The 26,217-nt window shown below is 45.3% G+C and overlaps 1 protein-coding gene across 1 annotated transcript in view; it reads left to right on the forward strand.

The window, feature by feature from the left end:
• Window positions 1-26,217, forward strand: part of LOC132869089 (deleted in malignant brain tumors 1 protein-like) — a 123,450-nt gene that overhangs the window by 21,420 nt on the left and 75,813 nt on the right. Inside the window, exon 5 of the mRNA XM_060902442.1 lies at window positions 70-134. Coding sequence (XP_060758425.1) covers window positions 70-134 — 65 coding nt within the window. The remainder of the gene's footprint in view (window positions 1-69; window positions 135-26,217) is intronic.

The following is a 26,217-nucleotide window of genomic DNA, read 5'->3' on the forward strand; positions in this document are numbered from 1 at the left end:
AGTGTTTACACAGAAGGGTGTGGAAAATTTTTGAATATACCTTAAAACCACCTGCCTAATATTATGTAGGCCCTCCTTGTGCCACCAAAAAAGCTCTGACCCATCAAAGCATGGACTTCACAAAACCTCTGAAGGTGTGCTGTGGTATCTGGCACCAGAACATTAGCAGCAGATTCTTTAAAGCATATACGCAGAGCCATGGCCTCACTTTTTGTTAATAAATGCCTTGAGACCTCAAGAATGGCACAGGAATAGTTTTAAGCACTAACAATAAATCTAATATAGTAATTTTTCCAATTAAAGTGATTCATATAGGTAGCAGGCTGACTGAATGACCTTGACGTCTGTAATGTCACAGCAGGAAGTCTATCGGTCTCATCGCCATTTCCACGATACTAAAACATAGAGCTGACTGCAACTCCGAGCCTCCATTTTGAGCTAATTTATCGCCATGCCACGTAGATGTGTTACTGGCCGGTGCTGCAACATGATAGAAAGTGGATTTACGTTGCATTCATGGCCCAAGAATGTTCAAACTGCAAAGATTTGGATGCGTTTTGCGAGAAGTTCACGGGCACATTGGACGGCTATGAAGTGGTCTCTCCTCTGCTCTGCACATTTTACTGAAGACTCGTACAAGACCTCTGATCTGTTGAGGAGCGTTGGCGATAAGCCCGTATTGAAAGAGGGTGCAGTACCAACAATTAAAGGAAAAGAAAACTACAAGAAAAGGAAAGTATTTATTTTATTTATTTATTCATTTTTTTAAAAAAGGAAAGTAAGTTCAGTTGCACCAGTTCTCCCGGAGTGTGAGCCGAGGGTTGTTGGTAAAACCCATGACGGAATGGGATGTGACATATCACTTGGGTAGTGACCTCCCCGCGGTTGTTGCTAAAACAGGTGATGTCCTGTCCTGGGTTTTAGTAATTGTCTGAGCTGAGCAGTAATGGCGGAGTACTCAGTATGGAGAAAATGGAGAATGAGTGGAGCAGCCATCTGATTTCTCCGCTGGATATTGCCGCCAATCTTGCCCTTACGTGGAAGAAGTGAATGAATGGAGAACTGAACGAACAACTGAAAGTCAGATTGTTTCAAAACAATTGGCCACAAGGTCGGCCTTCAAGAAGCGAGAACACAGACGCGTAAGCTGCGACTCTCATTTGGATACAAAACAACAAAAACAACACATTGTTTACCTGCATTTAGATTAATACATGTAACTTGTATTGTGTGTTTAAGTTACCGGTATAATATTATTTAATTTGCTTCAGAATGTGATTCTCAGTTCATCTGATTATTTAATGAGCCTTTTACGTTTTATCAGTGAAAATGCATGCATGTACATGTATGTTGCATAAGTTATAACACCCATCCTGTTTTAATGAGAGTCAACCCACAATCAATGAAGTCAAATCAGTCTTAGTTGAGCGAGTCGGTAACGCTATTTCTTACTTTCACCATAAATTTTTATTTATATGACTTTGGTCTATAGCTGTAAAAGGCCTCGGCCTTAAAACCGGTTCCCGCTGTGACGTCACGCACTCAGGGCTGGCTGGCTCAGCGGGGCAGCTCCAATCACAACTTTGCGGTCGATTTTAACTCTCAAAATATTTTTAATTCCCATTTATGCAGCATACAAGAGTCAAGGATGGAGATACTATCCACTCAGAAATTTATTTAGAAATAGGGGTTCTGCGTATCTGCTTTAAGTCCTGTAAGTTGTGAGGTGGGACCTCCATGGATCCAATTTGTTTCTCCAGCATATCCCCCAGATGCTTGATTGGACTGAAATCTGGGGAATTTGGAGGCCAAGTCAACACCTTGAACTGGTTTTGATGTTCCTCAAACCATTCCTGAACAATTTTTTGTAGTGTGGCAGGGTGCATTAACCTGCTGAAAGAGGCCAGTGCCATTAGGGAATACTGTTGCCATAAAGTGGTGTATTTGGTCTGTAACACCATTTTGGTAGGTGGTACGCATGGATGCCAGGACCCAAGGATTCCCAGCAGAACATCACTCTGCTTCTGCCGGCTTGCCTTCTTCCCATATTGCATCCTGGTGCCATCTCTTCTCCAGTTAAGTGACGCACATTCGGCCGTCCACATGATGTAAAAATCTGATTTATCAGACCAGACCACCGACTACCATTGCTCCATGGTCCAGTTCTGATGCTCACATGGCCTGGTCTCATAAGCTGGTGGAGGCAGTGTGATGCTCTGGGCAACATTCTGCTGGGAAAGCTTGGGGATATGCTGTTTTGGTGGCACAAGGGGGATTATTTTCCTGTAACAGCACAATACTGAGCATGCTATTCAGAGCTCGTTGAAATTGAATATTGATATACAAATCATGTCTACACTTATATATATATATATATATATATATATATATATATATATATATATATATATATATATATATATATATATATATATATATTTTAACACAATCTTTTTATAGGTGCCCAAAGCCCCCAAAAAGAGAGAGAGACAGGTGATGAAGCTGTCTTTCAAATCACCGAAACTGTTTTCCATGAGAAGAAAGATTTCGACAACTCTGATGATGAAAACATTGATTTTGATGGTTATGAACAAAGAAGTGCCATGGACAATGACTGTATGACTGAAGTCGTCTACGTAAACTATGTAGAGTAGTGTGGAGAATTAAATATTTATCCAGTATCTATAGTCCACAGAGAGTAACATGGCTACTTTTTTTTTGCACTTTAAATACTATATTAATATGTAACAGCTTATTTTTTTATTTAAATATTTATTGCTACCCATTTCTCTCACTGCTACTTGACATTAAAATAGTTTAGTGGTCTAATACAAATTGGTTCTTACAATAAATTTTATTTGTATTTTTTATTTAAAATATTGAAATGCATCAAGATTAAAATAACCAGTCAGTGTTTTCCATAAACTGATGACAAATACAGAAATCAGAAAATACTGATCACACAGAAACTTCTGAAATAGTCCAGCGAAGTCTACTGATATTTTAAAATTAAATTCAGGCCAAGCTTATTAAAAATTAATATTCCATTTATTCAAATACTGCACTATAGTCTAAACATTTTAATTTTTATTTGCTGTTTATCTGTTAATTTTATGTGGATTTTTTTACCTTATTCTTTCAACTTCATATTTTGTGAATTTGTTTTGATGTATGTGTTTAATCCATTTACTTTTATTTGCTCTTTTAAATTGCATAATATATAATCAGTCTTAGGGCGGCACGGTGGTGTAGTGGTTAGCGCTGTCGCCTCACAGCAAGAAGGTCCTGGGTTCGAGCCCCGGGGCCGGCGAGGGCCTTTCTGTGTGGAGTTTGCATGTTCTCCCCGTGTCCGCGTGGGTTTCCTCTGGGTGCTCCGGTTTCCCCCACAGTCCAAAGACATGCAGGTTAGGTTAACTGGTGACTCTAAATTGAGCGTAGGTGTGAATGTGAGTGTGAATGGTTGTCTGTGTCTATGTGTCAGCCCTGTGATGACCTGGCGACTTGTCCAGGGTGTACCCCGCCTTTCGCCCGTAGTCAGCTGGGATAGGCTCCAGCTTGCCTGCGACCCTGTAGAAGGATAAAGCGGCTAGAGATAATGAGATGAGATGAGATGTCCAAAAGTAAGTGAACACCTGCCTTTCTCACACACACACGTGTGCACAGTTCTTCCCCAAACTGTTGCCACAAAGTTGGAAGCACACACTGGTATAGAATGTGTCTTTATGCTGTAGCATTAAGATTTCCCTTCATCACAACTAAGAGGCTTAAACCTATTCCAGCCCCCAAGGGCGCGGCTCTCTCAGTTACACATAAGTCAATTTTTTGCATACTTCCAGTTACACAAACTTCATTTGCACATATTCTTCTTAACTTCAGAAAGTAGATTGATGAAAAAGGCATGATTTATTTCAAATAGAGTCACAATCTTGTGTATTTTGGCTGTCAGGAAAACATGGAATATTGCCTTCTGCATTTCCCACGTGAATATCATTGAAATCCATTCAAACCATAAACCAGGGTCTAAGTTTGAGAATAAATGCAAAGGTAGAGCTCAGCTATATTATAAATCGCCTCAAAGGAAGGTATTAGTTTCGATGTATGACATAAACCTTGAAAAGAAGTAAATATACCAAATGACGTGTGTGCTGGGCCTGTGTATAAAGACGTGTTTGACATGTGGAGCTTCGTTAATAAAAATGCACTATTGAGGAAAAGGTGCAAAAAAAAGCATGTTCCAGTGTTCACACTTGAACTCATGCTGAGTAGATATTATTAAAATGCATTAAAACTATACAGCCTTTCGATTTCATAAAATCAGTGAAATTTTGTTCTCTCTGAAATTTGGTCATTATGATGTATGTTTATTTCTGTAGTATTAAAAAACAAAACAAAACAGGCCATTCTGTGGCTGGGAAGTTATTTAATTTGAGGGAATTAAAGCAAATAATGTGCATGAAATTAAATCGCTCGCTTCCCGCAGTCAAGCAGACAGAGGAAGTCCGTGTGCGCATGCGCAGGTTTACCTTCTTCTTTTGGGTTTTACGGCAGCTGGCATCCACAGTGTTGCATTACTGCCATCTACAGGTTTCCCTTTGAGCGTGCACTGACAGTTCCATCATTCTGTCGCTAAACGAACAGCTGATCACACCGAGGTGCTCACTGAGCGACATATTAGTTTGGTCCTGCGTTTCCTTTCCTTTGTATATAACATAACGTCTTTTCTTCCTGCTTTCTGTGACTGTAGTCGGTCCTTCACGTTTCATTTGCACACTCACGTCCTCCTGTTTCAAATTTGTATCCCACAATGCCTTGCGTGAATGGGGAAAGCCCACCACGTGATGCATGACACAGTATCTTGAATTGAGTCATGGTGAAGCAGGAAAAAATGTAGGGCCACGTGGCTCTAAAGTCATTAATTGTTTTATTTAAAAAAAACCTAACAAATTCAGTAGCTTTCGGTCACTAAACAAAAATAATTGGGCGTCTGGGAAAATTCTTTTTATGACCTAAACTTGAAAAATCTGAAAGGCAGTCTACCTTTAATTATCACTAGTGACTGGTGGCTAATTTCTCTGTGGAAGAAGAGATCAAGATGAGTGAAGGATCAATCAGCTTACTGAATGAAAATCATCTGGCCTCTGCACCTAGAACATCATTGTCAATTAAAGCCAAAAAATAGCTGACATGCAAAGAAAGACAAGCATAAGATTATGCATCATAACAAATGTACCAGCCAATAAACCCCATGTTACAATCTGAATGTGTGAAAGACTAAACAGTAATGCATCAGCCTATGGAAAGCCAATGGGATGGAGGGGAAAAACATTCTGACTCAGAAGTTACTTTTAGAAGACCACCACAGGCTGCTTTGTTAAACAAAATGCATGGCCAACAATACAATTTTGCCAGCACTGCTGAGCCTCTTAGCTAATCCCCTCGCAAGTACATATCCACATTGAGGTAGTGTGATTCTGCACCTGCAGTCTTCTGAATTATGATCAATTTAAGAGTTGGTCCTCGTTTATTTTTATTTGTAGCTAGTGTTCATATGTTACTTTCCAAAATGTATTGGCATGTAGGTACTGCAGTATATCCCTCTCCATTGTCTGAACTAGCTTTAGCAAGCTACACAATTTATGTCCCGACAATGAAATTCAAAAAAGTTGGAGTCAAGTTGGTGCTTTCCCTTGACAACATGCAATAAATTCAATTCTGATTGGATGTTTTTCTCAAAGGAAGCAAAGCAGTTTTCATCATTTATTCCTTACATGAAGGCTAATTAGATCTCACACAGCAGTGTCAGCCACACAACACCTGATGAAATTTAATATCATTGTTAAATAAATACTCAGATTGTCTCAAACTAAACTGTGTTTTATTGTCATCAAATATAGCTCCTTTTTTGTTCTTTTCAAATCTCAAATCACCTCCCTTGCTTCCTCTGATGAGCTGCTATTGTTAGTCAGTGGCGGCTCCTGAATTTTTTTTCAGGGGGGCAATTTTCCCCCGTTATGTCTACACGGACCATAAATGTCCACAGGACTGAAGTAAATTGACCTAGGTAGCAAGTCAATAGTCAACCAAACCCAGAAAAACACCACGGTGACTGGAGTCCTCAGTTTCGTCTTTGCCTCGTAGAGCTAACTCGAACACTCCACAAAATTTCACGCGTTGGATGAGCCGGTTTAATATGTGCCTGTTCTTGCTCACCTCATCGTTGTGGCAGTGAACTGCTAGCCTGTAGCCCTCATCCAGCTGTGTAGCGATGTTCACTCTCCCAAAAGCCGAAAATTTCAGGCAGCTGCCCATGTGAATCTTTGATGACTCATGTTTTTTTATTTTCTCCGACAAATGATGCATGTCCGAAACTCCAGTGACCGTCCAAGCAGTGTTGTCCGTGGAGCCACCTCCAGGGTGGGAAAGTAAGCAGAGGGAGCAGAAAACCACTGAGGCGTCCTTGCAGCCAGCTCGCCAGGATTTGCGCTGGGACCATGTTGAAGTAAAACCTCGAGTATATGATTTCCCCCCCTTGTTGAAATTTGTTTTATGTTTAGATTTGGTCGAGGGGGTCCAGCTTGTTTTGTTGCCAATTTAGCTTGATTTGATCGCTGACTAAATGGAACTTCTTTTAAGGACCGCACTGAATTGCTTTCCGCATCCATCTCACATCAGAAACTGAGCGGATCGAACCGTAGACATATAAACATAGACACATTGAGCTGGTGGCCCCGTTGCTGGGATACGTCAGAGTGTCCGCCATATTTGATGTGGCAAATCTTCCCCGTAAACCAATGCAAGTAAATGGACTGAACTTCATAAAGCCCCTTTCTACAATAATATTTTACTCGATGCCTTTTATTCACCCATTAAGACACACACGTATATATTTGGAAACAAACCGGCATCAAAACAACATATATAACTTTTAATGTGATGGTTATAAATAGTGTGCGAAATACCCTGTACACTGCGAACTAGCGACAGATACGCGATGGATAGCTCAGGTAAGCTAATCAGTCAGCATACCGTAGCAAGCTACCAAAACCTGAGGCCACAATAACCAACCTACAAGACTGAATATGATAAATGATGGAAATAGTGGAAAAACTGGAAATAGTGAATGAAATAAAAATGTACTGTTTTATTTATTGAGTCACCACACAGACCTACTCTCGTTGAATAAAGTGAGCTGAATGAGCGCCAAACTGAGTTCAGCCAGGTTCTAACGTCATACCAAAACAAAATACATCACTGATTCCTTCACATTCAGAAAGGTTAAAAACATTCATCATACGTTCAAAAACATTCATCATAGTGTGGCACTGTATTATCTCATTCTCACTGCTTATAACTCTACACCCACCCGGTGGAGATGAGCTGGGAAACTGAAGACTGAAGGAACAGTATTGAAAAGTATTTTTCCAGTCTCACCTGTGAAAGGTAATCTCATGTGATCTCGTTTGGATGGTAAACCTGTTGGTACAGTTAAACACAGCACATGAATGAGGCATCTTTATTCTCAGCTACTGTCTAGACGCTATACCAGAGACGGTTGAAGAATCTCCACTTTGCCACATCCAATATGGCGGTGAGGATGACGTATGATTCTACGCAGAAGGCGGCGTCTATGTTTATATGTCTATGGGATCGAACGCAACTTTGCCGCGCTGCGCAGTGACGTAAGCACGTTAGGGCAAGCCCCCCCGGAACCCATAGAGATTGCATTGAAGTGTCAGTCAGGAGAAAAAAATATATTAACATGGGACTCTATCAGTGAACTCTTGGGCGATTTTCAACATGACTGAAATCGCCCCAAAAGGTTGCGGTACTCTAGAAGCAAGACCACCCTGATTGGACAATGATACCCAGAGACAGATTAAAACAGCCTAGAGTAGCACTGGTGAAAGTTTGTTTTAAAAAAAGAAAAAAAAACTTTTTTTTTTCGTTTTGGCAGTGCGTCGCCCAATCGCCCTTATGCACCAGCCGCCCTTGATGTTAGTAATCATTCATCATGACTCTTCCAAACTACTCTCTGTTAGCTGAGTTGATTAATGAATGGGTGCCACTCAACTGTTGGTTGCTGTTGGGCTAAAGTTCATGTATAAATGACTCACATTTGTGAGTGGAAAATAATGGTAATGATGACAATTTTGGGTAGAACGCATAAACCTGACTTCAGTGAAGAAGAGCTGGAGGTTCTAGCTTGGTCAGTGACAAAACACCATGCCTTGCTGTATGGTACAGGAGCACTGAAGGCTGAGCTGTGGCAAAAGAATCCTATTTGGTCCCAAATCACCCAAGAGGTGGGTTCAGTGGAGGGATGTAAACACCGCATCTCTGACCTTAAACATAAATGGAGAGATCTGTGCACCTCTGTGAAGGCAAGGTTCTCCAGAAGCCGGAGATATACAACTGTTACAGGTGGTGGACCACCATCATCACCTGTGAATCTGACGTCACTGGAAAAGCAAGTGGCATTCACTCTCTTCACTGTCCATGTGCTTGGAGAGGCAAGTGGAGTTGATGCTGATCAAGGTAATACCTTACTTAGACTTAGATGCTCCTGTGTCTTGTGATGCATGAGGCAGTTAAGCTTGTCCAGCACTTTCGGTCTGCAGCCAGTGTTATTGCATCTTTCCATCCTCTACCAATGAGTTGCAAGTTTCTGTCAATTGTTTGGCACCAGTTCATTTTTGGACATCCCCTCCGATGTTGTTCCTGGGGATTCCATCGTAGAACTTGGTTGGCAAGTCTTGTTGGTGGGAGTCTAACAACATGTCCCAGGCAGCTCAGTCGTTGTTTACAGATGATTGTGGTGTTGGTAACTTGCCAGCGCCCCCTATAACGATCCCACAATCCCTTGCGCGCTCCACCCGGATGTGACGTAAGGTGGAACTGCTTTAACTGTGTCGAGAGCGCCTCGGTTCGCCATCTCGTGTTCTGACTACTGGAGTGGTCGGACGGACTGTTGGCACACTCGCCTACAGTGTTGAGACTAACCGCTATTGTCTGAGAACAGCCTGTTCAAATTAGTTTCGGCCGAACTTTTGAACGACCCGCTAAGTTTCAGTGATATAGTGGTTTCGATTCTAAACCTTTGCAAAGTTTAACTACAGTTAAGTAGTTTTCCACGCTAAGAGGCATTTGCGGACAGCTTCGCTCCTCTCAGCCTTTTCTCGTCGACGCATCACCGGAGGTTTCTCCTGAAGCACCATGGGCCAGCTAGGCCTCCATCTCCCTGCTTCGTTAGCCGCGGTTGGACGCAACTCGCCGCTAACCTCCTCTCCTCGGACCGCGACACTCAGCGCGGACATCGGAGAACGAACTTCCATCGCATTGAGTAGGCACTTGGGCAAATTTTAATTTGTAGCTTATTCAGATGGTTGTTAGGGTCATGTTTAAACTTTGAGCTGTTTAGCATACCCGCTCAGACACGGAAGGTGTTTGTTTTTATTGTTGTTTTGGTTCTGTTTTTTTTTTTTAACTTGTTAGACAGGGTATCTTGCATGATATCTTTCCTTAACTCCATCGCTAGCTTCCCTATCTGATTAGCAGCGCAGCGACAAGTTTGTTATTTTAAGCTCCGAGGCTGGACCGCTACAAGGCCTAGTCCTCTCTATCCAACACCTATTACACACACTCACACACACTCTCTCTCTCTCTCTCTCTCTCTCTCTCTCTCGTTGAGTTCTTTGCCTAGATAGTCTGTTGGAAATTAAGTACAGTGTTTGTATCCAGCTGTAACGTGGTCAGATTCTCCTTAGCAACTTATTGCTAGCTACCTCAGGGTGATACGCTAGCTGGTAGGCTTGTGTTCTCGACTAGGCCTGCAGGCGCCATATTTCCCAACGCCATTTTGTTACCTCCCTCATTGAGTTACCTGTGATACGACACCTAGGCACTGACCGCCATTTTGTTTAAGCATTGCTAGAGTGGCTAGTCATTAGCATCTGCCCACAGATACCTACACAAAGCACACATTAGCCACAGAGCTAATCCTTTGTTCTATTTAGCTAACATTCCTTTGTTTTAGCTAACATTCCTTTGTTTTAGCTAACGACAAGCTAGGTCATACACACACACACCTCCACACACATGCACACACAAGGGATTCTCTTTTCCTATCTCTTTCTCTCTCTTTTCCTCAAATTTATGGTCCAGGTGTAATTGTTCCATTGTTTTGTCTTGTTATTACCTTTGCCCGACATTGAATGTATTTTGTGAGATTATTATTAGTGAGTAGTAGACAAATAAAAGCTAATCAAATTGAATTACATTTTACTTGTTCCTGTTGTTTATTCACAAGGTCAACTATTTAGAACTCCTTTTTCCTTCAGAATTTAGCTTTTGTATACAACTGGGTTTCCCATCTAATGCAGAGCTACCATTAATCTTGAATGTAACCATTCACGGTGAGTATTAAGATTAATAATTTAAGATTTTATGAGACTGATCTTATTTATAAAGTGATTAATTCAATTATCAATTATTACATAATTTATAATTTAATTAATGCTAATTCCACCTACATTAAAGTGGTGCCCCGTGTGAGGCATAGTTTAATGACCTTGTGAATTTCTCAACAATAACTTGTAAACTGCTGTCTACCATAAAATCAACTGCCAAGGTATAACACAGGTGACTTTAATGGTGAATAATTAACAGTGTGTTAATCACAGAACTGAAATTCAGCTGTCAACCACAGTTAGCTGATAAACTGGTTTAATTGATTAGTGCATTAGAGTAATATCTAATCCAGGTACTTAATTAATATTATTAATAATAATTATTATTAACTAATATTATTAATTAAGCTAATTAATACAAGTGAAACATTAGTGAAAAACAAAGTAGCTAAGAAACCACAAACCAATTATTTAGCAACTTGGATTAAATTAAATTCTAACCTAATCAACACCTAGTATTAATTTCCTTTAAGTTAATTAATACATTTCGAACAAAATGTCGCATTCCCCATCAAGTGAGTCAGAAGGGCCCCTCCTCTCTCTCTTCGACGTTGTAGGTGATTTAGGCCAAGTCCTGGAGGATAGGAGAAATTACTTCTGTGGTCTGGACCAAAAGGCTCACTTTGATGAAATACACATAGCTGTTAGGGAACTTAAGGAGCGCACTATGACTCTCCCAGAAGGGCTACCCAAATTGTTCATGGTCTACTATAAGGAAATGGAACATGTGTGTATGACCCTCGAACAAGAGAAAAGAACACTAAAACGACAACTGGCCGAAGCTCAAAGGAGAGCAGACAGCGCGGAGAGTAGCCTCGTGGGCCTGAGAGCCACACAAGATGAACTGAAGCGCGAAATAGAATGCCTCAGAGAAGAAGTGACGCAAGCACGTCGCTCAGATGAGGGATCGGCCAAATCCTCCCAAGAACAGAGTTCCGCTCTGGAGGAGGAAGAACCTGAGCTTAGAACGGTAGATCAGACACCGCACTCAAGCTCAACTCGCGTGAAAGCCGCGCGATCGCCACCTCGTGGCGCTGGGAGTTTTTACTTTACTCCCCACTACACCCCCTCGCGCTTCAATATCGCTGCAGCCTCTAGCCCGCAGAAAACGCCGCACTACGTACCCTCAGATTCCTCTGACGGAGAGGCCACCTACAAGCCGAAACGCAGACATAGGCGATATGAGAGCAGCTCAAATAGCGAAGACAGCGAGGACCCCTACAGGTCAAAATCAAAACGCCTCGTCGCAGAACGCAAAACTAGGATCCGCCAAATCGACGTCCTTGCGAAAGACATAGAGCGTTTTGAGCCGGAAAATCATAGACACCGAAGCGTTAATGATTATTTCCGGGAAATCGAATGTAGCCTCCTGGACCTGCCAGAGGCTACGTCGCATGAAAAGGCCAGACTAGTCTGGAAAACTTTAGGCAGTGGTGTACGAGCATTCGTTGAGACCCTACCGCAGTCAGTTCTCGACAACTACAAGAAAATACGTAAGTACTTGAAAGAGGAATACTCATTGTACGAGGACGAGACTGCTGCGACGATGGGTGCCATTCTAATCAGACAGAAACGAAGCGAACACCCTCGCGAGTACTACCGTCGGCTCCGCGCGGCATACTTTCAGGGCAGAAGCGAGCCCGGGCTAGAGGAAGATCGCAACTTCAAGTCCCTCTTCCTCCATAACCTTCACCCGTGCATCCGTAACCAGGTAACACTCGCGTGTCGCCAGCGCCCCCATACCATGAGAGAAATGTGTCGCACCGCACAACTAACGTGGGAGACGTTCGTCCGACCCACGGACCGCCACGAGGACGATCCCAGAGTCCTCAGCCTATATGAGCAGGAAGGTCAGTCCTTAGGCCTAGAAGGGGGTGAAGCCCCAAACCGCGGACCCCCTTTGGCGAACCCAAACCCCGGCCACCAGACGTCGAGTCATCCCAAAGGCAACTGGAAAGTTCGACAAGCTGGAGCCAAGGGGGAACAGGGCCCCAACGCCAAAGGGCAAGGTAACCGCAAACCTGGCAGTCATGGCCCTAAATCTCAGAGTAGCGGACAGTCAAGGCCCCATCGCAACTCCTCTAGAAGGGGGCAGAGCCCTAAGCTAGCTACCGCTAAACAAGCCAACCAAGAGCCGCTTGGGATGGCAGAACTGAGGGCCGAACTAGCACGGATTAGACAAGCCGACCAAGAGCCGCTTGGGATGGCAGAACTGAGGGCCGAACTAGCACGGATTAGACAAGCCGACCAAGAGCCGCTTGGGATGGCAGAACTGAGGACCGAACTAGCACGGGTTAAACAACTGCTGAGCAATAAGAACAGGAAGGGTAAGCCGAGCAAGGACAGGGACGAACCGTCAGCATGACTAGGTCGGGACCCATCCCCACCACCACGTGTCTACCTCGTGGGGTGGGGAAAGGACCCCTGCCCAATAGGCAGCGATGAGTTGAAACCACCCCCCCCGGTAGTGAAGCCTGACCCGCAGGATGCACCCCTGACGCAGTTTCTTGGAGATTTGGTTAGGAAAGGCAACGCCAAGCGTATCTATACCCCAGTGGTGGTAGAAGGCAACGTTTCCCTCCAAGCTCTCTTGGATACTGGGTCGGAAATCACCCTGATGTGTTCCAAAGTCTTTGCAGAGGTTTCTGATGCGCGGCGCACGCAAGGTAGACCCATCAGAACCGAACGTTGTGACGTCAACTTGGTTAGCTTCACCCAGAATCAAGCCCCAGTAACAACCATTGCATGGTTAGAACTCACGTTCCAGGGCATGTCCATCACTCACCCCACTTACATCTGCTCTGTTGGGGTAGAACCGTTCCTCATTGGCCAAGACCTACTAGATAGGCTAGCGCCCCTCATTGACTGTCGCCGTGGGCAACTGTGGGCTCAGGTCGCGTCCCCACAGACCCCAGATCCTCGTCGTCATGATCGAGCCCGTTGCGATGAAGTTAGCGTGGATGCTACTCCACCGATAGCTGAGTCAGGGCAGGTCCTCGAGACCACTCCGCTCCACCCTGAGCCGAGTCAAGAAGCACCAAACTCAACTGACACTCTTCTCAACCGCAACGCGCTTGATGGCCACCCGTCTTTCCTTTGCTTTCTTGGCGAATCTGCCCCAACCAGGTACTACCCCTGGATATCTGGCAACATTACTGTCAACGGCGTCACGGCACCGGGCGTCAGGTTAGCGCTTTGGTCAGAGAAGTCAGCCATCAGCCAAACGTGGTTCGACATAGTGCGTCAGAGCACTCCTTCCCCTGTCTTTGTGCAGAAGAGCCACCGGCTACTGTCAGCCGAACAACCACAGAGCCCCACCAAAGCTACGGGCGTCTGCGCCGTGTCGCTCGCCATCGGTCAGAGAGAATTTCTCCATTGCTTGAGTGTTGTCCCCGGACTTCCTGACTCACTGGTCATCGGGGCAGACATCTTGGTCAGACTGGGAGCCCAACTGGACCTAGTCAACCGGGTCCTCTGGACCCAAGCCGACGCCGCTAAGCACCCGTTCCAAGCTGACCCGGAACAAATGCGGTCAGGACAAACGATTCCCCAAGCCTGCCATGTCGCTAGCGAAATCGATGTTGTCATTCCCGCTAGGACTGCTGGTTTCCCTCTTAAGCTGGTCATCATGAAAGACCAACAGTTTCATAGCTCCCAGGCGTTCTTCCAGCCTCTCAGATTCTTCATGGAGCTCGACTTAGCCGTGTGTGGGACTCCGCTGCTTGAAGTGAGTCATCGTTCCGCTTACCTCCTGGTTCAAAACTCCACGCGGGACGCCATCACGATCCCCGCCCGTTGGCCTTTAGGCCTTCTGATAGACCAGGCATTCCATGACTTTGAACTCACCATTCCAGTCATCGGTGAGCTGCCAACACCGGACACTCATTCCGATCCAGTGGAACCTCTCTGGGTTACTCTTCCTTTCCACATGATCCGCGTCGAACCTCACGACATGCTTCGCGACGAGCGCATAGTCATGACCAAAACTGACGCCCCAAAACACATGCTGGTGTACGCTCTTGCCACGCAATCGAGCAACGTCACCCCTGCAACTGAGGTCATTGATTCAGCTTTAGGTGAACCGTACCCAGGCTTTGAACAAGAAGTTCAACAACAGCTGGTGAAAGCTGACAGCCTGACCACGGGCGCCCAGAGACGACAGCTCCGTGAACTGTTCTACGACTTCAAGGCGATCTGGGCACGAGATTCCAATGACTGCGGAGTCACGAACATCCACACCGTCCGAATCCCAACAGATCTGAACGCTCCACCGACGTTCGTGCGGCAATACAAAATCCCGTTAGCCGCATACGACTCAATACAAGAAACACTGGACACTCTGCTGGAAAAGCAGATCATTCGCGAGTGTAACTCGACGTACAACTCCCCCTTGTGGCCGGTGCTGAAACCGAACGGCAAGTGGCGCCTCACCATTGACTATAGGCAACTGAACAAGCAAGTGCCCTTGTCAAGATGGCCCATGATCCATCTGGATCAAGAACTTGCCAAGGTGAAGGGTGCAAAGTTCTTCTCCACCACCGACATGGCGAGTGGATTCTGGACCATGCGCCTGGATCCAGCTGATCAGCACAAGCTGGCCTTTTCCTTTGGGAACCGCCAGTTAACCTTCAACCGATGTCCGTTCGGCTACGCGAACTCCCCCGCTGAATTCAACATCTTCTTGCATAAGGCAATGAGCGATGCCGCAGCTCGTGGCAACTTGATCTATGTCGATGACATCCTCATTAGGTCACAGACTTTTGATGCACACCTTGAAGAGATACGCCATGTTCTGTCTCAGCTGTCCAGAGCAGGAGCGAAGCTCTCTGTCACCAAAGGGCAGTGGTGTCGCACCAAAGTCGAATACGTTGGGCTGTGCGTCGGGCCAGATGGCATTGAACCCCAGTCGGGGAGGGTGCGGGCTATCCAAGATATTAAAGCCCCATCCAACGTACCCGAACTCAGGAGCTTCTTAGGGGTCTGCAACTACTCCCAACAGTTCATCGAGGACTACGCGGAGATAGCGCGACCGCTCACCGAGCTCCTCCGAAAGGATAAACCCTTCCAGTGGAGCGACCCTCAAGAACTCGCGTTCAAGAGCATGAAGCAGAAGCTCTGCTCCGCTCCCTGCCTCGTGTATCCCGACAAAGACAAACTGTTCTTCTTGGAGGCTAGTTTCTCCACCCACTGCCTGAGCGCCGCACTGTCACAGCAGCATGACAAAGATCGCCGCGTCGTCACATACGCCAGTCGGCCCCTCAGTGCTGTGGAGTTGAAATTTTCAGACTGCGAAAAAGCCCTGCTGGCCATGGTCTGGGCTGTTGAACACTTTCGCAGTTACATTGGTGGCCAGAAGGTGGTGATAGAGACCAATCATCAACCGGTCTCGTTCTTGAACAGCCAGAGGCTGAGAGAGGGAAGAGTTTCGAACAGTCGCATTGCAGCTTGGATGATGGCATTACAGGGCTACGACGTCGAGGTGAAGTACGCTCAGAACCACAAGATGGCGCTTGGCCGAGGCCTGGCGGAATGCCAGCATTGCGACTGCGAGAATAGTCCGGATCAAACCGAACTAACAACCGTACCTGCTCTCCCCTCCGACCACCACTACTATGATGAGAACGTCTGCAAAGACCTCCCCACAGCTTACATAGATGGATGCTCATTCCATCATGAACGCAAAGTCCAAGCCGGTGTCGGTATCGTATGGGCGAACGGCCCTATACTAGGGAAATACCAACATCGACTCGGGGCTAAGACTAGCCAATATGCGGAGGTAGCAGCCGTGCTCATCGTCCTGCAACAAGCTGCCCGTGAGAACATCAAGCAGTTAGTTCTCTGCTCCGATTCAAACTATGCCAGGCATAGCTTCGTCTCACACTTCCCCTCGTGGAAGGTGAAGGACATGAAAAACGCAAGGGGCAAGGAAGTGAAACACTCCGAACTCTTCCTAGCATGCGATCGACTCGTAACCGAACAGGGAATGTGCGTCTACTGGAAGAAGGTGAAGGGACATTCTCAAGTCCCAGGACCTGACAAAGTCGGTAACGATGAGGCAGATGGCCTCGCCAAAGCGGGAGCCGTAGACGGCCCCCTTTGGGAATTCCAGCCGTCATGGCTTCCCGAGACGCCACGCCATAACGTAACCGCGATTACTCGCCGACAGGCTAGAGCAGGTCAAACTGACGCAGTACCCCAAGCGGGAACAGTGCAACTCGGCCGACTGCCCCAGGACAGGAAAGGGAAAGGGATCCCGTGATCCACCAAATCCGTAAGTTCCTTGCGGACCCTGTGGCGTTCCCAGTTTCCCCACAAGAGTTGCAACAGTCCCGAGACTTAAGTCACCTTCACAATCTCAAAAACGGCTTAAAACTCGAGAAAGGACTCCTGGTGTACACACCACGCAACCAGGGACCTCCCCAGTGGGTCGTGCCCACAGATCATAGGGGGGTCATGTTGCAGTACGCTCACGACAGCCCGTGCGGGGGCCATAGGAACGCTCAGGCGACCTACCAGACACTCCAACAGATTGTCTATTGGCCCTTCATGATTTAGGATGTTACCGAGTATGTCAAAGGGTGTTTGATTTGCTGCCAATTCCGACCAGCCCAACCGTTGAACCGCGCCCCCCTGCAAAGCAAAGGCATCTCATTCCCCTGGTCTAATCTCCAGATAGACTGGGTCGGACCGGTGCCGAAATCGGCTCGAGGTAATAAGTACCTCCTGACCGTCACTTGCGCGTTCACGAAGTGGGTGGAATGCTTGCCCGCCCCCAACGAAATCGCAGAGACCACCGCTCTCCTCCTTATGAACCATGTGTTCAGCCGTTGGGGCTTGCCCCTATCCATTGATTCCGACCGAGGTACTCATTTCACCGCAGAGGTCATGAGAGTGTTGTGGGAGATGCTCGGAGTCAAGGCAAAATTCCACATTGCGTATCATCCTCAGTCTTCCGGTCAGGTTGAACGTGCCAACCAAACCATCGTGAGCATGCTTCGCAAGTATGTCAGCCACCATGGCAAAGATTGGGACATCAAACTCCCTCTGGTGCTGATGGCCATTAGGTCCACTCCTCACCGCACCACCGGAGTCACCCCGTTCGAAATGATGACTGGCCGCGAAATGGTTCTCCCCTTACACCTCCTCTACCGACCAGAGGACCTAAGCGTTGCCACTGCGTACACCGCACACCAGTACGTCACCGACTTGCAACGCCACTTGCAGGCCACATTTGCGTGGGCCCAGGAACACCTCGAAAAGAGTGCGAAAGGCCAGAAAGCTTACTACGACAGAAAGGCGACACACCGTGAGTACGAAGTAGGCGACAGAGTCCTATACTTCAATTTCACCAAACCGGTAGGAGTAGCCAGAAAATTCTTACCCCGTTGGTCCGGTCCTTTCGAAATCGTCGGTAAACTGTCCCCCGTCGCCTACGGCATCAAAACTTCGAAGCCCAGCCAGGCACCTTCGTATAGATGGGTCCATAGCAACCAAATAAAGCTCTTTGAGCAGTCCACACTCCATAGGGGGGTGGACAAACAATAAGTTATAGCCTGCCCAACTTAGTTGCATGCCTCTCAATCCATAAGCGTGCATCTATAAGTAACCACCCTTGTTACCACCCAAATTGGAATAACAAACTCCTGTATGTTGCAGAATGGCCCCTCTCTGGATCCTCGGCATCTTCCTAGTCCTGCAGACCACACGGGCAGGTAGCATAGTGGAACCAGGTCCGCCGAGCGGCATCATTCTCCAAGATGCCCCAGGACTGCTTCTCACCAATTGCCGCGTCCACACCCAGCGCGTGTACACCCGCCTTGATCCTTGGGACGTGTATCGTAAGCATTTTAGGTCACCCACACAAACAAACCTCGAAACCGGACCTGACTCCGAGATTGGGTCCAACATCGAACACGCCAAGCGTACCACAGCTCACATGCTCGAACAGTTACAGAAGTTCATAGTCACTGAGGAGGAACTCAGCGGCAAAACACGCCCTAAACGGTTCCTCGGAGGACTACTTACTGCTGCATCCGCCATCAGCTCTCTGTTCTCACTGGGCCTCTCTGCCGTTAACACCGTTAGCCTGACCGCGGTCAAACGAGAAATGAACATTCTTAAGGAAGAAATGCCAGAAATCCAGGGTAGACTACTAACTCAACAGGAGGAGCTGCAGGGCCTAGGCAAAACCCTGCAGGGAACCATACTAACCGTTAACATGCATTCTACATTAATCAAGAACACAGTACATGCCGTAGACAGGCTAACGACAATCATGAGAAGCGAAGTCAAGTACGTCCGAGTAATCCGAGACCTAATGCAGGACCTGATGAGAGAAGTAAGTAGCTCTCTCAGTACTCTGAGTGGAGGTAAAATCCCACCATATTTGATACCGCTCAGCATGGTTGACAGCATACTCCGATCTACTACCACGACTAACGTTTACTCATCACAGATTCACCTGGCTTATAGTCTTGGCAGTGCTATTCCCATTTTTGTGAACCCTCAAAACCTAGAAATAGGCTTCATCCTCAATCTTCCCGTTATTGAACGGCAAAACATATACAAAATCAAATCTGTCCTTAATGTAGGTTTCTGGAACAATGACGTACACGTACGTTTGCAGACACCTCCTACCATAGCCTATCACGATGACAACCCCTCTATCTACCTCATCCCTAACTTAGACATGTGCACCTCTACCAAAGATATCCACTGGGTCTGCCCCAGCAATCCCTTTATCCGAGACACCACAGACCGTCTCTGTGGATTGACAAAAGTCCCCGATCAGAAGTGTGCAGGCAAATTGTGTATTAAAGATGAAAGAATCGGAACTAGAGTAGAAAGAGCTGGTAATCGGTGGCTAATCAACACTCCCCAAACTGAGATTCTGATATCATATGATCAACATAACACTGCCACTAGAATGAAGATCCCTAACGAAACCTCTCTCCTAAGTGTCCCACTAGGAGCCACTGTTCACGTGGGTGACATCACCCTCCATCACCTTAGCGCTGACCAGTATGAGACTGAGATAGAAATGCCCGATGCCTTCCCAGGTCACGAACTTGAGATAAACTCCACCCTCCAAGCAGAACTACTGCTGGAAGGGACCAAAACCGTGCAATTCAATCTTAAGCCCACTGGCATCGCTACCACTTTCTTGAATAACCGCGCAAACCCCTCGTCCGATCAAGGATCTTTAATAAGCCAAATTGCGCTGGGATTTCTAGCTAGCGGTTGGGTTATCACAGTCTTCATAGCCATCACTCTACATAGGTACATACTGACACTACACCGCAAACTGGACAAAACGATCTACGCACCTGAGAAATTAGATCGTGGCATTGTCCGATTCTCCATCAGGCCTAAGGCCTCCACTAACTTTCTTGAAGAGTAGGCTTGCTAACACGCTAACTAACCCCTCTTTTCCATTTTCTTTTATGGAGTTTTGATTATTATTTTTTTTGGTTTGCTGTGCGAAATGTTGTATGTAGAAGGTAGTTAAGTAGCAATAGTGTAATTGTTTTCATGCCCAAGTGCCTATGCTTTCATGCCCAAGTGCCTATGCATCTTATGGACTGTATGAAATGAATTGAACTGTTGAACTGTGTCTGAAAGACTTTTCACAGAAAGGACCCTTGGAACTACCTCATCGTGGAACTACCTCATCGTGGAACTACCTCATTGTGGAACTACCTCATCGTGGGTCGCGGACTAAACACCATGTGCCCATAGGGTATCACTCCTTTCAGCGCCTATGGCCAAGGGGGGAATGTTGGTAACTTGCCAGCGCCCCCTATAACGATCCCACAATTCCTTGCGCGCTCCACCCGGATGTGACGTAAGGTGGAACTGCTTTAACTGTGTCGAGAGCGCCTCGGTTCGCCATCTCGTGTTCTGACTACTGGAGTGGTCGGACGGACTGTTGACACACTCGCCTACAGTGTTGAGACTAACCGCTATTGTCTGAGAACAGCCTGTTCAAATTAGTTTCGGCCGAACTTTTGAACGACCCGCTAAGTTTCAGTGATATAGTGGTTTCGATTCTAAACCTTTGCAAAGTTTAACTACAGTTAAGTAGTTTTCCACACTAAGAGGCATTTGCGGACAGCTTCGCTCCTCTCAGCCTTTTCTCGTCGACGCATCACCGGAGGTTTCTCCCGAAGCACCGTGGGCCAGCTAGGCCTCCATCTCCCTGCTTCGTTAGCCGCGGTTGGACGCAACTCGCCGCTAACCTCCTCTCCTCGGACCGTGACACTCAGCGCGGACATCGGAGAACGAACTTCCATCGCATTGAGTAGGCACTTGGGCAAATTTTAATTTGTAGCTTATTCAGATGGTTGTTAGGGTCATGTTTAAACTTTGAGCTGTTTAGCATACCCGCTCAGACACGGAAGGTGTTTGTTTTTATTGTTGTTTTGGTTCTGTTTTTTTTTTTTAACTTGTTAGACAGGGTATCTTGCATGATATCTTTCCTTAACTCCATCGCTAGCTTCCCTATCTGATTAGCAGCGCAGCGACAAGTTTGTTATTTTAAGCTCCGAGGCTGGACCGCTACAAGGCCTAGTCCTCTCTATCCAACACCTATTACACACACACTCTCTCTCTCTCTCTCTCTCTCTCTCTCTCTCTCTCTCTCTCTCGTTGAGTTCTTTGCCTAGATAGTCTGTTGGAAATTAAGTACAGTGTTTGTATCCAGCTGTAACGTGGTCAGATTCTCCTTAGCAACTTATTGCTAGCTACCTCAGGGTGATACGCTAGCTGGTAGGCTTGTGTTCTCGACTAGGCCTGCAGGCGCCATATTTCCCAACGCCATTTTGTTACCTCCCTCATTGAGTTACCTGTGATACGACACCTAGGCACTGACCGCCATTTTGTTTAAGCATTGCTAGAGTGGCTAGTCATTAGCATCTGCCCACAGATACCTACACAAAGCACACATTAGCCACAGAGCTAATCCTTTGTTCTATTTAGCTAACATTCCTTTGTTTTAGCTAACATTCCTTTGTTTTAGCTAACGACAAGCTAGGTCATACACACACACACACACACACCTACACACACACACACACACACACACACACACACACACACACACACACACACACACACACACACACACACACAAGGGATTCTCTTTTCCTATCTCTTTCTCTCTCTTTTCCTCAAATTTATGGTCCAGGTGTAATTGTTCCATTGTTTTGTCTTGTTATTACCTTTGCCCGACATTGAATGTATTTTGTGAGATTATTATTAGTGAGTAGTAGACAAATAAAAGCTAATCAAATTGAATTACATTTTACTTGTTCCTGTTGTTTATTCACAAGGTCAACTATTTAGAACTCCTTTTTCCTTCAGAATTTAGCTTTTGTATACAACTGGGTTTCCCATCTAATGCAGAGCTACCATTAATCTTGAATGTAACCATTCACGGTGAGTATTAAGATTAATAATTTAAGATTTTATGAGACTGATCTTATTTATAAAGTGATTAATTCAATTATCAATTATTACATAATTTATAATTTAATTAATGCTAATTCCACCTACAGTGGACACTGGCTGCTGGTTGGGCTGAGATCTGACTTCCTCGTTTGTGATTAAGTCACTGCATCTGATGCCCAGGATTTTTCGGATACACTTAAGGTAATACCTAGTGAATAACAATTCCTAATTAATTTGTTTGAAAATTGAACAGTATCCTAAATCATTCATGTCATAAATAATGGAAGCAAAATATGCCATTGTATGCAGTGGCAGGATCAAGCCATGTGTGATGTGGCAGGGGGAAGCCATGGCCTAATGGTTAGAGGAGCAGCTTTGGGAGTAAAAGGTCGCTGGTTTGATTCCCTGGACCAGCAAGAATGGCTGAAGTGCCCTTGAACAAGGCACCTAACCCCAAACTGCTCCCCAGGCTGCTCTGGGTATGTTGTACGTCACTCTGGATAAGAGCATTTGCTAAATGCCTGTAATGTAATGTGCTGTTCTCATATCCAGAGCAGACAACAGGTGGGTAGACCATACATTGCCATTTGGAGTGATCCATCTGTGAAGGGTGAATGCAGAGAACAGGAATTGTTTTACAAATTACTTGGAACCCCTAGACATGTCTCAGGAGACTGGAATGACTGGGGATGGGAGTATGCCTGCTGTGGAGTCTGTGGAGTGTGAGAATGCACAGTAATACCTAGACAATCCAGCAACAGAATATCGGTGCCTGATAGAAACTGAGAGGAGAGAGAAGAGACTGGCAGATGGGTGAGAAGAAAAGGAGCACCAACAGCAGTTCTGCCAGTTCATCTGTAGCATGTTAGTCAGCATAGATGCCAGTCAAAGTTCAATTAATGGTGCGCTATGCAAACTGGCAGTTGTCTTTCATTCAGTTCAGGGTGTGCAGTCTTCCTTTTCCTCATTCAACCAAGGTCTCAATGCCAAGACAAGGGCCAGGCATTGCTAATGAAATAAATGTTTCCTGATATTTGTTTTATGTAATCTGGTATTATTGGAGGCAGCACAGTGGTGTAGTGGTTAGCAGTGTCACCTCACAGCAAGAAGGTTCTGGGTTCAAGCCTAGTGGCCGACGGGGGCCTTTCTGTGCGGAGTTTGCATGTTCTCCCCGTGTCCGCGTGGGTTTCCTCCGGGTGTTCCTGTTTCCCCCACAGTCCAAAGACATGCAGGTTAGGTTAACTGGTGACTCTAAACTGACCGTAGGGGTGAATGTGAGTTTGAATGGTTGCTTGTCTCTGTGTGTCAGCCCTGTGATGATCTGGCAACTTGTCCAGGGTGTACCCTGCCTCTCGCCCATAGTCAGCTGGGATAGGCTCCAGCTTTCTGCTTTCCACAGAAATGTATCTGGTAAAGATCTGTTCAGTGCTTTGGGAGTAATGGCAGGTTGAAGTCGGTACAACAGAGTAAAAACTCTGCTCGTGTGACGTCGGGAAACTGCCAGTGCTTTTCTTTTTGAGTCACGGGAAAGAGGTCAGGCTCTCTCTCTCTCTTCTGATTGTTTTCCCACTGGATTATTTGTGAATATCAATCAGATAACTTTTATAGGGATGTTCTCTCACTCTCACTGTTTCTGATGAAGAATTCAGCAAAATTTTCCCTCTGCTAGTTTTGATGTTCTGATTCACAGGAGACTTTGAAGTGAGTTTTCATAGCTTTACCTACTTATTTTTTTCAAATCAAACTGATTCCTGTAAATAAATCACTATTTTAGAATATAACTGGAGTTTTTTTGATGAAAAATATTGAGATCTTAGTAGTCTGAATGATATTTAAAAAAAAAAACAGAAGACAGAAACGCGAGTGTCAATTTCAGTTGAGTTAATGTGAATTGTTTATTGGATGTGGATCAGACAGTTTTTTCGAGGTTCGCCTTGAAAGCTGCAAATATTAATCGAAACAATCATTTATATTGTTTCATATAAACACTAGTAGGCCCTACTGAGAAACACAAAGGCCTACAGAGCACAAAGAGGGGATTAGAAATAATCTTTTATTACTTTTTTATTTTGATAGAGAATGGTAGATGTAAGACATTCAATGCTTATTTGTGCGTATTTTATAATTAACATTGATTTCTCCTTCTTTGTGATGTATAAATGAGAGTTAAGATCAGCTTTCTATTGCACAAATAAAGCCATTTGGTGAAACTTTGAAGAAGAGAGTGTACTGATTGAATGGTTTTACCTAATTGACATAATCAATACTAATTAAATATTAATTTGCATAATTTGTTTTTACTAATTTTTTAAACTTTGTATTCAGTACACAACCACCTATGTGCTGCCAATTTCCATGTAAATATCTTGAAATATAGAAAAGTTATTAAGAAAAAACATTTGATCTCATTGGTTAATGAGGCCCATTTTGGACCATGTGATCCTCATACAGAATATTACGGCAGTTTTCGAAAAATGAATCCGTTTTTTCAATCGATGATTTGTACAAGCAATAGTTCAAGAACGGATAAATATGTTTTAAATCTGTAAAAAGGCTGTTGTTTTGAATTCTGAATATAAAATCTACCCGGCTGATTCTAATTAGCACAAGTAGGAGAACTAATTAGTGCAATCAATGTCATTCCACTTTATCTCATCTCATCTCATTATCTCTAGCCGCTTTATCCTTCTACAGGGTCGCAGGCAAGCTGGAGCCTATCCCAGCTGACTACGGGCGAAAGGCGGGGTACACCCTGGACAAGTCGCCAGGTCATCACAGGGCTGACACATAGACACAGACAACCATTCACACTCACATTCACACCTACGCTCAATTTAGAGTCACCAGTTAACCTAACCTGCATGTCTTTGGACTGTGGGGGAAACCGGAGCACCCGGAGGAAACCCACGCGGACACGGGGAGAACATGCAAACTCCGCACAGAAAGGCCCTCGCCGGCCACGGGGCTCGAACCCGGACCTTCTTGCTGTGAAGTGACAGCGCTAACCACTACACCACCGTGCCGCCCCTCATTCCACTTTATTACACATAATTTTTTTAATGAATTGAAATATTAGTATTTCTTTTTTTGTGCAGTTTTTTTTGTGTGTGTCAATACCAAAGCCTGTTCAACATTTCATGTGGATAGCTGCACTGGAAATATGTTTAAAAGAAGAATAGTTGACATGTGGAATACTTATTCCCCCCCCCCACACACACACACACTGTATGCTATATCCTTTAAACACAACACATCTTAACCTAATTTGACACTTACGGGAAATTTTAGAGCAACATATGAGAACGACCTCTCCACCCCCATCACCATGGTCATGATCATCATCAAAACAACAAGTAAGGGAACATTTTTTGGAAGAATGGCGTTCATCCCTTCATTCCAGTTCCAGAGAAGCAGTTCTGGCATCTTGACATGGCCCGACACCTTACTAGGACCCTTTATATTGCTTTTTGCGTCTTTTGTTTTATTTGTAACCCATCTGTTAGGACACAAGATGAAGGGAAATAACAAGAGGAAGTGAATATTTCTGACACTGCATGTACTCTGCGGGTTTGAAGAAATTTTGCTTACAAGGGTGCTTTGGGCTCTTCTTCGAATGTTAAGTACATGCAACAGAAATAGTTTTTTTTTAAATTTCTGCCTTTTATGAACTGAAACTGGCCAAAAAAGAAACTCCGCCTCTTGAGATGTTTGAGAAAAAAGGTTTGTTATGAGAAGACGGCAGCAGTGGACACTGGAATTAGCGCCAAAGCGAACAACACCTCAAGGAGCAGGATGCTGAGAGATCGTCTCACTTTAACACTTGGTAAATTCAACATTATCAATACATCTGGTTTGTTCTTAATGTTATTATATACGGTAATTACTGATAGAAGATATTTTTACAAGTATTTATTATTAACTAGTCTTTGGATGATGTTAGAATTTAGAAATCGAACATGATTCTCATCTCATTCTCATCTCATTATCTCTAGCCGCTTTATCCTTCTACAGGGTCGCAGGCAAGCTGGAGCCTATCCCAGCTGACTACGGGCGAAAGGCGGGGTACACCCTGGACAAGTCGCCAGGTCATCACAGGGCCGACACATAGACACAGACAACCATTCACACTCACATTCACACCTACGGTCAATTTAGAGTCACCAGTTAACCTAACCTGCATGTCTTTGGACTGTGGGGGAAACCGGAGCACCCGGAGGAAACCCACGCGGACACGGGGAGAACATGCAAACTCCGCACAGAAAGGCCCTCGCCGGCCACGGGGCTCGAACCCGGACCTTCTTGC

The sequence above is a fragment of the Neoarius graeffei genome, chromosome 20 (assembly GCF_027579695.1).
Source record: "Neoarius graeffei isolate fNeoGra1 chromosome 20, fNeoGra1.pri, whole genome shotgun sequence".
In the NCBI taxonomy this organism is placed as follows: Eukaryota; Metazoa; Chordata; class Actinopteri; order Siluriformes; family Ariidae; genus Neoarius; species Neoarius graeffei.